A 13090-nucleotide genomic window follows, 5' to 3' on the forward strand; every position below is an offset into this window, starting at 1 on the left:
TTCCTGTTTCAGAATCCCGCCCTTTTGCTCCAGCTCCTGGCTTTTCCATCCACCGATGTTGACCATTGTGGCCATTGCAGTGCCAACAAACATGCATAGTTAATGAGCGAAATAAAAAAGCTGTGGCCCCTTTGCCACACACACATCGCACACACACCCATTCGTACATACATATTTAAGGGCCTGGCTTTTCAGCACGGTGCGCAATGAGCTTACGTGGCGTATAATTAATATTAAATGTTATACTTATAAATTAAATAAAATGGCGCAACTGAAGCTGCCTGGCTGCTCCTGCTTTCAACCGCACGATTGATGACTTGGCCGTCAAGCAAATACATACATATATATACTCCATATATGTATGTTTTGTGGGAATCCTATAGGGTATATATGTTCAAGGGGTTTTCTGTGTTTGTGGGTCCCATTTCTACTATATCCCCCGCGTTATAAATGTGTGTTTGCCAAGTTTGACTTGCTACTTGCGCCACTTCCGCTGTGCGGAAAAATGCTTTTGATTTGATTTTCACCAAATGTCAACTTGACGTCACGTCGTCTGGCAGGGAAAGCGGAAAGGCGGAAAAGCGGGAAAGCGGACGTCGTCGTTGTCGCCGCCTTTGTTGTGCCGATTCAACTGCATGATTTATTGTTTTGATGAAATTGCGTGTAAACAATTTAGTGGCTGGTTGGCGCCCAAAGCCCAAGTAAAGTCCTCCCACCCTTTCAGTCTATGAACTTTGCAAAGACTTTATTTAAGGTTAAATATGGCAATATTTCATGGCCATAAACAAGTGGCAAAGTTGCATAGTTGTGAAGTTGTGCAAGAATTATGAAAGATTTCAGCGAACTGATGGATTATACTTTTTAATCATTTTTTTAGAGGTTATATATGCACAGAGAGAAAAATCCAAGCACGCTGTTCTTGAATTGAAAACATTCGTTCTTGAAAATAGTGTAATTAGAGATGTTCTTTTTTGAAACTGATTGTTCTTAATTCAAGAACGAACGAAAAACAAAGTACATTGTTCTGGACTTGAGAACATTCGTTCTTGATAACCATGTAAGTACTAATGTTCCTATTTTAAGCTGAATGTTTTTAATTCAAGAACGAAATGGTACGAACTAAAAAAATGAAATGAATTGATTTCGTTCCATTTTCAAGTTGGTGTTGGTCTCAATTCAAGAACATTTTTATCATGATCAATATAAAATATATTCCGATAGATATTACTAACATAGTTGACCATTACCCACTGCTTTTGAATGGAACCTTTATCACTGTAAGTAAACCACACTCGTTGTAAATATGGAAATGCCATTTCGAAAGTGCAGCCACAGAAGCCACAAAGATGTCAAAAGAGATGGAGCCCGACCACACGAACTCTCCCTGGGCAATCCCTTAGTTATGGGGCAGTTAAAGCTGCAAGTTAACCACAAAACTGAACGCAGCATCGTGTGCAATTGCGACTGCCAATAAATATGCCATAACAATAAGCAAGGCGAGCTAATATCCGATTACTCTGCCCCGGCAAATGTGGCGTGAAAAGCGCCAAGCCAAACCAAGCCAAGCCAAGTCAAACCAATATACCCAGATACTCCTCGAAATCCTTCCGATTTCCCCTTGCCATTTGCCAAGGGAGCATGAAACAAACGCATAAGTAAATACCAGAAACGAGTGACTTTCAATATCCTCACAGGCTTATTGCTTACAGCAAATTTCACGCCAGCAGACAGACAAATACGAGGAGATGCGAATGCATTTACACATTTGCAAACACAAACATCAGAGAGACAGTTGCAAACATGCAACATACAAATATGCGTGCCCCCCCAAAACCAATCTCCCCATTTTCCGAAGCATTTCCATCCTGGATTCGTATACGGTTTCGGATGTCGGACTGGGATCGGTTCGCACCCAGTCATGTCTGAGTGCGTTTCCTCCAACGCATTTACGTTTATTGCATTTGTAAATTATTCACACAAGGATATTAAATGCAAATAGACGACACACTCGTGCTCCGCTCCACAGATACAATATCCGTTGATGCCCATGTATATATTGGCGAATTACTCAGCTCCTGCATATGATTGTCACATGCAAAATCCTGAATCGAGATACTCGTTTTCCGATTCAAAATACCCGCCTCGGGTACTCGCCATGGTTCTTATGGTTGCTGGGTCCTCGCATTTGATTTCCTTGAATGCCATTTGCCGGAAGGACCTTTTTGGCCCCATGTGAGGTTACTTGGGTCGATAGGTAGATAGTTGGTAACGCAATCTGACCACTTGATTGACTCTGGTCCCCATTTGGCTCACCTGGCTGCCTGCTTCGTGCACCTGCAATTCGATCCAGCGAGCAGAGATCAAAAATTAATTTTATTAAAGCACGTTGAGGACCTGCTCTCAGACCTTATTTATTCGTTTTCCATTACCTGATTACACTCTGACCCTCTGGACTGCCGGAAAAGGACTCACATTCGGAAAGTGGCCAGAACAAGTTAGGAAAAAGTTTAATTTCACTAGCAAATTTCACTCGCATGCAACGCTGCCTAAACACGTTTGACATTACTGCTCCTGGGATGTGGACAAACTTTTGGGTGCCGGAGAGCGTAACATGCAAATCGAATTTAAACTTGCCAACACACACATCTGAAGGCCATCTGGCTGGAGGGCTTACACTTGCTACCAAATCGTCTATGCAGAACTGCAGCACCTGTCGGTAAATCAGTAAACAGTGACAATTATTTGACAATTATTGGCACTTAACAACAGGGCCCCAAGCTAATTATCCCACTTAGCACCACAACACCTTAAGTCTGCGGTCCTATAAAAGTCCCTTGAACATGGTAAAAGCCAAACAGTTACCATGTTTAAAGTCAAGGATCTATTGCTCTCGCCGGAAACCTTTGAGGATCCCATCTTTAGAACCCATCTGCGGTGCTTTCGATGGTATGGATATGTGGCATCTAAGGATCAGAAGAGACCATGGTTAAGTCTACTGCGCTGCACTGTTTTCACGGCCTCTATTTGGTTGAGCTGTGCTTTAATGCTGGCCCGGGTTTTCCGCGGCTACGAAAATCTCAATGATGGAGCCACAAGTTGGGCCACTGCTGTTCAGTATTTTACAGTATCCATCGCCACTCTGAATGCCTACGTGCAAAGGGAAAGTAAGTTAAAATATGATACTTTGGGTATCTTAACATATATCCTTTCTCAATATTAAATTAGGGTCCTCTTTCTTCTTTAGCAAAAAATAGTTGTTATAAAGTTAATGATTAGAAAAACAAATTCGTTTTCTCAATGTGATGTCAATTTTACGAATGAAAAGTAACTGAATGTTTCCGAAAAATTAAGTTATCCCGATAATTTCCTTATATATTATATCCTTATAAATTTACTTTTAGCTATAAATCATGTTTCATACTTCTTTCAGGAGTAATTTCCCTTCTGAGAGTGGCCTTCGAAGATATCCAGAACTTAATGTTTGTGGCAGATAACCGAGAGATGGATCTCCTGGTCGCCACGCAGGTATATACCCGAACCATTACCTTGATACTGTGGGTGCCATCGGTCATTGCTGGCTTGATAGCCTATTCGGACTGCCTCTATAGGACTTTGTTTCTACCGAAATCGGTATTCAATATGCCTGCAGTGCGACGAGGTGAGGAGCAGCCCATTCTGCTGTTCCAACTGTTTCCCTTTAGAGAACTATGTGATAACTTCGTAATCGGCTTTTTGGGACCCTGGTACGCTATAGCTCTGGGAATAACCACCGTTCCATTATGGCACACCTTTATCACGTGCCTCATGAAGTACGTGAACCTCAAGCTGCAGATTCTCAACAAGCGTGTGGAAGAGATGGATGTAAGTTTTATGAGATTATTAAATAAATACTAATATATTTTTGGCTTCTCAAAGATCACACGACTAAATCCAAACTTGGTGTTGGAAAGGCTATCAGCCAGTGAGCTAACCTATTGGCGTTTGCAACTATTCAAGGAATTTGTAGAGGAACAACGGAGACTTCGGAAATTTATTCAGGAGCTACAGTATCTAATTTGCGTCCCCGTCATGGCCGATTTCATTATCTTCTCGGTACTTATGTGCTTTCTCTTTTTTGCCTTAACAGCTGGCGTGAGTTTGAACCTTTTAGAGTTATGGTTTTAAATAATATTAAATATGGTCTAACAGGTCCCCAGCAAAATGGATTACTTCTTTATGTTTATTTATCTTTTTGTGATGGCTGGCATATTGTGGATCTACCATTGGCATGCCACATTAATTGTTGAATGTGTGGGTATACAAAAAGCTTTGATTTAAATTTTGCTGTTTTCACATGAAGGATGAAACCGCATTTATTCAGAAAAAAACCATTCCTATTTGGTGTATCAATATGCTTTTCTAAAACGATTTTTGTTTACTTCGTTTTCGTTGAGCGGATTCCTTTAAACTTTGATTTTTTTCAGCACGATGAATTGTCCCTTGCCTACTTTTCGTGTGGATGGTACAACTTCGAATTGTCCTTGCAGAGGATGCTGGTCTTTGTGATGATGCATGCCCAAAGGCCGATGAGGATGCGCGCCCTGCTGGTCGATCTGAATCTGAGGACCTTCATAGACGTAAGGGTCCTGAAACGATGGATTTCAAACGATTTCAAACTGTTCCTTTTGCAGATTGTTCGTGGGGCCTACAGCTACTTCAATCTGCTGCGTAGCTCTCACTTGAATTAAACAGAAAAGCCTTTCCTTGGGAGCCAATCAAATGCCGTTGCGCTTGTCAACTCGTTTGGCTAACATGACAGTAAACAAGCCATGCAATTCATTTTGCCCAGCACACACTCACAAAAAACTAAGGAAAAGGAAGTTAAACGAGAGGGTATACATATATCCTTCCATAGAAAGAAGTAGAAAGTAGGGAGGGGAGCTAGTCAAATGCTAAACCATTTTACAGCGCAAATAAACGTGGCTCAAACTGAAGAGACGCCTGCTACTCAAAAAGCCAATGCAAGTAACGGGCGACATCATTTATCACTTGAGAAACGTCGCATGTCACTGACATTGTATGTGTTTTGTTATATTGTCTTTCTCAATGGATATAAAACGATTTTTGCACTTCTTACCCACCGAACCACCGAAATACCCGCCCCTGGCATTATTTCCCTGCCGTGCCTCTAATTGTCTTGGGGGTTTAGACAAAGGAAATTTATGCGTCTGCCCCAGCAAAACGGTCAGATACATCAGGCCACCGTTACCGCCACCACCCCAGCCATCAGCGAAACTAACCAAACAAACCGAATCGTTGTCCCCCTGGGTGTATTTTTTAATATTATTAAGAGTATAGACAAAAAATACAAAAACAACCCGAGACCCACACCCAAATAAACACGCATTTTGTTGCGGTTGTTTTGCTCCCTGGGATTACACAAAGTGGCTAAATGGCTGATAAAGGCACACGCCGAACCTCGGCTACTAATGAGTATTAATGGCGGGGTTACGAGCTCCGCAGGTATGCCAGTATCGAGAACCCAGAACCATTCCGAAAACCCGGGCATCTACCTATGTTTGTCCTCGGAGGGTGACAAAAGCGAGGGTCACAGATAGTTGCTTAACAGCGTGAAAAGGGTTGTTGGTGAACCACTCGATTGAAATCTCTCTAAGGAAAGCGTTACCCTATAGGGTATACCTCGAAAAAAACAGTGAAATGCGCTGATGTATGAGATACAACTCCTTTTATATTTTTGCGGCATCTGTAGCTCACATTTGTTCAGACAAACAAAACATGTTGAAAGGGTTGGTGGGGTAGCTTTTTTATACGCCACTTAGGGATCATTTTCAAGTACTAAACTCCGACTAAATACATAAATATTTTCAAAACAAATAAATACGATTCATGACTCCTTTTACGGGGGTTATTTGATTTTGGTATGGAAATGTTTCTAGCTTGTTATAAACAAAAAACAGCATATAACAATAAATCAAGTTGCATTTTAGGTGATTCGATAGCAAAAACTTCTTTAGATAGTAAAAAAAACTAAGAGGGAACGATTCAGTCGAGTGCTGCGACTAAAATATACTCGTTACTCAGCTAACTAAGTTACCTTATTAAATAACGGTCGGACTTAAACCATTTTTGGTACAATCGGTAGATATTAGAGAATTATTTAATTACCCTAAATAATATTCTAAGAGGGCGTGGCACATAAGAACCTCTACTGCGTAAGAACCTCTAGAACTTGTACGCTAAGTCCTTCTAGCTCTTACAGTTTTCGTGATCACAGCGTTTAAACAGACAGACGGACATGGACTCGGATCTTAATCAGGAATATATACACTTTATAGAGTCGAAACTCCTCCTTCTACCTGTTGTATAGTTCCCAAATAGTACAATATACCACTTTACTCGTTGTATAACGGGTATAATAAATGTACTTCTAATAACGCAGATATTTTAGATGTCGAATTTAAGCCATTATGTTTAGGACGAATTTTCTCCAAGACAACATCAAGTAGTAGCCCGCAACCAAAAATATAATTTGGTAAAAAATGAAAACCACATTGGCATGGCCATAGCGAATTTCTGGCATCTGTTGTCGGTATGTTAAGCAATATTGGCAAATTTTTTATGGTTTTCGCTGCGCACGTTTTTTGTTGATTATTTATGACATTACATACATAATGCAAGCGTAATGGATGCGAGTGTTCATTAAGCACAATGAATGTCGTGCACTCAGTGCCAACCCTAGTCCCTCAAGGGGAAAATGCGTTGGGAGCCAGAGGGTTTTGCACATTGCGGTATGGTAAGTGTGTGAGCCACCCTCTTTGGGTTTTGCAGTTTTGCGAAAAAATTAAAATTTGCTGCACACATGTAATGAATATTTACAATACACTGCTGCCCTAACGCCACAAAAGAAATGAATTCAAAGGGAAACGAATTCTCGGAACGGGGCCACAAAGGAAAACCCCCTTAAAGAAGGCAAAACCTACTTATAGGGTTGGTACAGAAGGTGAAGCCAAAGAATTGTCGTATGTTACGATTATGCGTAGTCATATCTGTGAAACGGAAATTGACTTCTGTGAATATATATATTCGAAAAGTTAACTGACTGACAATTATATAATATAACCCTATAAAATCACATAGTCAAAGTAAAAGTATGCAGCATATTAGATTTCCGTAATCAAATATATATATATAGTGTTGCATGCATTTGGACACCATTAAATTCAAAAATGGTGACTTAGGAAGTAATTAAGCCCGTAATAAAAATAATTTTCTAGGAATTTGGTAAACCCATTTGGTCGAAACATTTTCATTTATAATTCTTTTTCACTTAAATGAGTGGGTGTACGTACGTTTGTTGCGCTACCAAAGCTCTCCACTTTGGCCAACTAAGTGTTTTGCCATTAAACATTTACGATGGCACAGTTAAGGCAGCACACACGCGTGACTTGGCCAGCTGTTAGGTGGAATAAAGATGGTTATTAAAATTAATTAACGCACGGCGATTTGTTGGCCGGCGCCATAAAGCGAAATGAAGTTGTAGTTAAATTTTGAATGCATTAAATTAATCATAAGCAGGTCGGGCGCCCATCTGTTGGCCGGATATGGGCACTCGAGCTTGGCCAAAAGGGCAGCAGTTGTATCACCAGAGGAGCAGCCCTGCCCAGGATATTATGCACATTTAAATGCAACTGATTAATCATGGATAAAGTTGTTCTGCGTTCACAGTTGCTGCTGCTGCTGCTGTTGCTGCTTTTGGTGGTCACGTGACTGCAAACAATTTGACTTCAAACACATTAACAGTTACGGTCGGGCACAACCGGAGGAGGTCAGGGGAGAGCCGGATAACTCCCGGGGAGCAAATACGGGTCCTGCACGCAGAGGGTTTGTCACCAGCAACAACTTAACTTGGCTAACTAAAACTTTTCATGCATTGCCGTTGACAGTGCAATAAACATGCCAAAACAAATGCAGCAGAGGCAGCAACAACAATGGCAACAACTTATGAAAACAACAGCGTCAACTGACCCGCCCCCACCACGCCCATCCTGCATGAGGGGTGGTGGGCTAGGGGTTCTGGAGCTACCCCTTTGAAAATAGACACGTAAGCCATTGAAATATTTAGTCACTGGGAGATGGGGAGTCGAGAATTGTTCGACGCCTTTTTCCAAGAATTTCGAAGGAAGCGCAACTACTCGACTGATTTATGAAGTTTGCATCGACATTGGAATTTTTACGACGAACAACTTTACTGTGTCTTAATTATATAGTATATAATAGGGAACCGCTTGGGAACACCGCATGTTGTTGGCCTCGTCAACAACTTTTTGCCGCTTTTATATTTTTCAACGCAATCTGAATAGCATTTTTCGCTGCAAATTCAAAATGCAAAATTCAAATGAAAAATTTATCCACAATTTCGACTATTTCAAAATTATTTCTTGCACTGATTTTTTTCTTAAAGCACACGACTCCAAACCGTTTCAATCCATTTATTTCGATTAAAAGCATTTTCAATATTGCAATATTGGCCGAAGGTAGTGTAAATAGAATCTAGCAGGACCGAAGTTCCAATTCAGAGTATAAGGCCAACGCTTAGCCCTGCGACTTTCGCCAACGACCATACCACGCTGAACACATCGGTTCTCGTCCGATCACCGAAATTAAGCAGCGTCGGGCGCGGTTAGTACTTAGATGGGGGACCGCTTGGGAACACCGCGTGTTGTTGGCCTCGTCAACAACTTTTTGCCGCTTTTATATTTTTCAACGCAATCTGAATAGCATTTTTCGCTGCAAATTCAAAATGCAAAATTCAAATGAAAAATTTATCCACAATTTCGACTATTTCAAAATTATTTCTTGCACTGATTTTTTTCTTAAAGCACACGACTCCAAACCGTTTCAATCCATTTATTTCGATTAAAAGCATTTTCAGTATTGCAATATTGGCCGAAGGTAGTGTAAATAGAATCTAGCAGGACCGAAGTTCCAATTCAGAGTATAAGGCCAACGCTTAGCCCTGCGACTTTCGCCAACGACCATACCACGCTGAACACATCGGTTCTCGTCCGATCACCGAAATTAAGCAGCGTCGGGCGCGGTTAGTACTTAGATGAGGGACCGCTTGGGAACACCGCGTGTTGTTGGCCTCGTCAACAACTTTTTGCCGCTTTTATATTTTTCAACGCAATCTGAATAGCATTTTTCGCTGCAAATTCAAAATGCAAAATTCAAATGAAAAATTTATCCACAATTTCGACTATTTCAAAATTATTTCTTGCACTGATTTTTTTCTTAAAGCACACGACTCCAAACCGTTTCAATCCATTTATTTCGATTAAAAGCATTTTCAATATTGCAATATTGGCCGAAGGTAGTGTAAATAGAATCTAGCAGGACCGAAGTTCCAATTCAGAGTATAAGGCCAACGCTTAGCCCTGCGACTTTCGCCAACGACCATACCACGCTGAACACATCGGTTCTCGTCCGATCACCGAAATTAAGCAGCGTCGGGCGCGGTTAGTACTTAGATGGGGGACCGCTTGGGAACACCGCGTGTTGTTGGCCTCGTCAACAACTTTTTGCCGCTTTTATATTTTTCAACGCAATCTGAATAGCATTTTTCGCTGCAAATTCAAAATGCAAAATTCAAATGAAAAATTTATCCACAATTTCGACTATTTCAAAATTATTTCTTGCACTGATTTTTTTCTTAAAGCACACGACTCCAAACCGTTTCAATCCATTTATTTCGATTAAAAGCATTTTCAATATTGCAATATTGGCCGAAGGTAGTGTAAATAGAATCTAGCAGGACCGAAGTTCCAATTCAGAGTATAAGGCCAACGCTTAGCCCTGCGACTTTCGCCAACGACCATACCACGCTGAACACATCGGTTCTCGTCCGATCACCGAAATTAAGCAGCGTCGGGCGCGGTTAGTACTTAGATGGGGGACCGCTTGGGAACACCGCGTGTTGTTGGCCTCGTCAACAACTTTTTGCCGCTTTTATATTTTTCAACGCAATCTGAATAGCATTTTTCGCTGCAAATTCAAAATGCAAAATTCAAATGAAAAATTTATCCACAATTTCGACTATTTCAAAATTATTTCTTGCACTGATTTTTTTCTTAAAGCACACGACTCCAAACCGTTTCAATCCATTTATTTCGATTAAAAGCATTTTCAATATTGCAATATTGGCCGAAGGTAGTGTAAATAGAATCTAGCAGGACCGAAGTTCCAATTCAGAGTATAAGGCCAACGCTTAGCCCTGCGACTTTCGCCAACGACCATACCACGCTGAACACATCGGTTCTCGTCCGATCACCGAAATTAAGCAGCGTCGGGCGCGGTTAGTACTTAGATGGGGGACCGCTTGGGAACACCGCGTGTTGTTGGCCTCGTCAACAACTTTTTGGCGCTTTTATATTTTTCAACGCAATCTGAATAGCATTTTTCGCTGCAAATTCAAAATGCAAAATTCAAATGAAAAATTTATCCACAATTTCGACTATTTCAAAATTATTTCTTGCACTGATTTTTTTCTTAAAGCACACGACTCCAAACCGTTTCAATCCATTTATTTCGATTAAAAGCATTTTCAATATTGCAATATTGGCCGAAGGTAGTGTAAATAGAATCTAGCAGGACCGAAGTTCCAATTCAGAGTATAAGGCCAACGCTTAGCCCTGCGACTTTCGCCAACGACCATACCACGCTGAACACATCGGTTCTCGTCCGATCACCGAAATTAAGCAGCGTCGGGCGCGGTTAGTACTTAGATGGGGGACCGCTTGGGAACACCGCGTGTTGTTGGCCTCGTCAACAACTTTTTGCCGCTTTTATATTTTTCAACGCAATCTGAATAGCATTTTTCGCTGCAAATTCAAAATGCAAAATTCAAATGAAAAATTTATCCACAATTTCGACTATTTCAAAATTATTTCTTGCACTGATTTTTTTCTTAAAGCACACGACTCCAAACCGTTTCAATCCATTTATTTCGATTAAAAGCATTTTCAATATTGCAATATTGGCCGAAGGTAGTGTAAATAGAATCTAGCAGGACCGAAGTTCCAATTCAGAGTATAAGGCCAACGCTTAGCCCTGCGACTTTCGCCAACGACCATACCACGCTGAACACATCGGTTCTCGTCCGATCACCGAAATTAAGCAGCGTCGGGCGCGGTTAGTACTTAGATGGGGGACCGCTTGGGAACACCGCGTGTTGTTGGCCTCGTCAACAACTTTTTGCCGCTTTTATATTTTTCAACGCAATCTGAATAGCATTTTTCGCTGCAAATTCAAAATGCAAAATTCAAATGAAAAATTTATCCACAATTTCGACTATTTCAAAATTATTTCTTGCACTGATTTTTTTCTTAAAGCACACGACTCCAAACCGTTTCAATCCATTTATTTCGATTAAAAGCATTTTCAATATTGCAATATTGGCCGAAGGTAGTGTAAATAGAATCTAGCAGGACCGAAGTTCCAATTCAGAGTATAAGGCCAACGCTTAGCCCTGCGACTTTCGCCAACGACCATACCACGCTGAACACATCGGTTCTCGTCCGATCACCGAAATTAAGCAGCGTCGGGCGCGGTTAGTACTTAGATGGGGGACCGCTTGGGAACACCGCGTGTTGTTGGCCTCGTCAACAACTTTTTGCCGCTTTTATATTTTTCAACGCAATCTGAATAGCATTTTTCGCTGCAAATTCAAAATGCAAAATTCAAATGAAAAATTTATCCACAATTTCGACTATTTCAAAATTATTTCTTGCACTGATTTTTTTCTTAAAGCACACGACTCCAAACCGTTTCAATCCATTTATTTCGATTAAAAGCATTTTCAATATTGCAATATTGGCCGAAGGTAGTGTAAATAGAATCTAGCAGGACCGAAGTTCCAATTCAGAGTATAAGGCCAACGCTTAGCCCTGCGACTTTCGCCAACGACCATACCACGCTGAACACATCGGTTCTCGTCCGATCACCGAAATTAAGCAGCGTCGGGCGCGGTTAGTACTTAGATGAGGGACCGCTTGGGAACACCGCGTGTTGTTGGCCTCGTCAACAACTTTTTGCCGCTTTTATATTTTTCAAAATGCAAAATTCAAATGAAAAATTTATCCACAATTTCGACTATTTCAAAATTATTTCTTGCACTGATTTTTTTCTTAAAGCACACGACTCCAAACCGTTTCAATCCATTTATTTCGATTAAAAGCATTTTCAATATTGCAATATTGGCCGAAGGTAGTGTAAATAGAATCTAGCAGGACCGAAGTTCCAATTCAGAGTATAAGGCCAACGCTTAGCCCTGCGACTTTCGCCAACGACCATACCACGCTGAACACATCGGTTCTCGTCCGATCACCGAAATTAAGCAGCGTCGGGCGCGGTTAGTACTTAGATGAGGGACCGCTTGGGAACACCGCGTGTTGTTGGCCTCGTCAACAACTTTTTGCCGCTTTTATATTTTTCAACGCAATCTGAATAGCATTTTTCGCTGCAAATTCAAAATGCAAAATTCAAATGAAAAATTTATCCACAATTTCGACTATTTCAAAATTATTTCTTGCACTGATTTTTTTCTTAAAGCACACGACTCCAAACCGTTTCAATCCATTTATTTCGATTAAAAGCATTTTCAATATTGCAATATTGGCCGAAGGTAGTGTAAATAGAATCTAGCAGGACCGAAGTTCCAATTCAGAGTATAAGGCCAACGCTTAGCCCTGCGACTTTCGCCAACGACCATACCACGCTGAACACATCGGTTCTCGTCCGATCACCGAAATTAAGCAGCGTCGGGCGCGGTTAGTACTTAGATGAGGGACCGCTTGGGAACACCGCGTGTTGTTGGCCTCGTCAACAACTTTTTGCCGCTTTTATATTTTTCAACGCAATCTGAATAGCATTTTTCGCTGCAAATTCAAAATGCAAAATTCAAATGAAAAATTTATCCACAATTTCGACTATTTCAAAATTATTTCTTGCACTGATTTTTTTCTTAAAGCACACGACTCCAAACCGTTTCAATCCATTTATTTCGATTAAAAGCATTTTCAATATTGCAATATTG

The 13090-nt window shown here is 40.9% G+C and overlaps 1 protein-coding gene and 11 non-coding genes across 12 annotated transcripts; all 12 read left to right on the forward strand.

The window, feature by feature from the left end:
- The first annotated feature begins 2846 nt into the window (after positions 1 to 2846).
- Positions 2847 to 5634, forward strand: Or56a (Odorant receptor 56a). Its single transcript, XM_017086349.4, has 6 exons — positions 2847 to 3164; positions 3431 to 3861; positions 3916 to 4131; positions 4189 to 4290; positions 4464 to 4616; positions 4671 to 5634. The coding sequence occupies exons 1-6, from the start codon at positions 2864 to 2866 to the stop codon at positions 4725 to 4727; spliced, it is 1260 nt and encodes a 419-aa protein (XP_016941838.3). The 5' UTR covers positions 2847 to 2863; the 3' UTR covers positions 4728 to 5634.
- Positions 5635 to 8609: 2975 nt separating this feature from the next.
- Positions 8610 to 8728, forward strand: LOC118877149 (5S ribosomal RNA). The gene has a single exon (XR_005014085.2). It is a non-coding gene; the product is annotated as a 5S ribosomal RNA (ribosomal RNA).
- A 299-nt stretch (positions 8729 to 9027) lies between these two features.
- LOC118877148 (5S ribosomal RNA) lies at positions 9028 to 9146 on the forward strand. The gene has a single exon (XR_005014084.2). It is a non-coding gene; the product is annotated as a 5S ribosomal RNA (ribosomal RNA).
- Positions 9147 to 9445: 299 nt separating this feature from the next.
- On the forward strand, positions 9446 to 9564 carry LOC118877150 (5S ribosomal RNA). Its single transcript, XR_010653831.1, has one exon. It is a non-coding gene; the product is annotated as a 5S ribosomal RNA (ribosomal RNA).
- Positions 9565 to 9863: 299 nt separating this feature from the next.
- Positions 9864 to 9982, forward strand: LOC118877142 (5S ribosomal RNA). Its single transcript, XR_005014078.1, has one exon. It is a non-coding gene; the product is annotated as a 5S ribosomal RNA (ribosomal RNA).
- A 299-nt stretch (positions 9983 to 10281) lies between these two features.
- Positions 10282 to 10400, forward strand: LOC118877141 (5S ribosomal RNA). The gene has a single exon (XR_005014077.1). It is a non-coding gene; the product is annotated as a 5S ribosomal RNA (ribosomal RNA).
- A 299-nt stretch (positions 10401 to 10699) lies between these two features.
- Positions 10700 to 10818, forward strand: LOC118877140 (5S ribosomal RNA). The gene has a single exon (XR_005014076.3). It is a non-coding gene; the product is annotated as a 5S ribosomal RNA (ribosomal RNA).
- Positions 10819 to 11117: 299 nt separating this feature from the next.
- LOC118877139 (5S ribosomal RNA) lies at positions 11118 to 11236 on the forward strand. The gene has a single exon (XR_011603837.1). It is a non-coding gene; the product is annotated as a 5S ribosomal RNA (ribosomal RNA).
- A 299-nt stretch (positions 11237 to 11535) lies between these two features.
- On the forward strand, positions 11536 to 11654 carry LOC118877138 (5S ribosomal RNA). The gene has a single exon (XR_005014074.3). It is a non-coding gene; the product is annotated as a 5S ribosomal RNA (ribosomal RNA).
- Positions 11655 to 11953: 299 nt separating this feature from the next.
- LOC118877147 (5S ribosomal RNA) lies at positions 11954 to 12072 on the forward strand. The gene has a single exon (XR_005014083.3). It is a non-coding gene; the product is annotated as a 5S ribosomal RNA (ribosomal RNA).
- A 264-nt stretch (positions 12073 to 12336) lies between these two features.
- LOC118877137 (5S ribosomal RNA) lies at positions 12337 to 12455 on the forward strand. The gene has a single exon (XR_005014073.2). It is a non-coding gene; the product is annotated as a 5S ribosomal RNA (ribosomal RNA).
- A 299-nt stretch (positions 12456 to 12754) lies between these two features.
- Positions 12755 to 12873, forward strand: LOC118877136 (5S ribosomal RNA). Its single transcript, XR_005014072.2, has one exon. It is a non-coding gene; the product is annotated as a 5S ribosomal RNA (ribosomal RNA).
- The last annotated feature ends 217 nt before the right edge of the window (positions 12874 to 13090 follow it).

The sequence above is a fragment of the Drosophila suzukii genome, chromosome 2R (assembly GCF_043229965.1).
Source record: "Drosophila suzukii chromosome 2R, CBGP_Dsuzu_IsoJpt1.0, whole genome shotgun sequence".
Classification (NCBI taxonomy): Eukaryota; Metazoa; Arthropoda; class Insecta; order Diptera; family Drosophilidae; genus Drosophila; species Drosophila suzukii.

Coding starts and splice junctions, on each gene's coding strand:
- Or56a (XM_017086349.4), top strand. CDS start 2,864: ATGTTTAAAGTCAAGGATCTATTGCTCTCGCCGGAAACCTTTGAGGAT. Junction 4,132..4,188: donor TTTTTGCCTTAACAGCTGGC/GTGAGTTTGAAC, acceptor ATGGTCTAACAG/GTCCCCAGCAAAATGGATTA. Junction 4,291..4,463: donor CCACATTAATTGTTGAATGT/GTGGGTATACAA, acceptor GATTTTTTTCAG/CACGATGAATTGTCCCTTGC.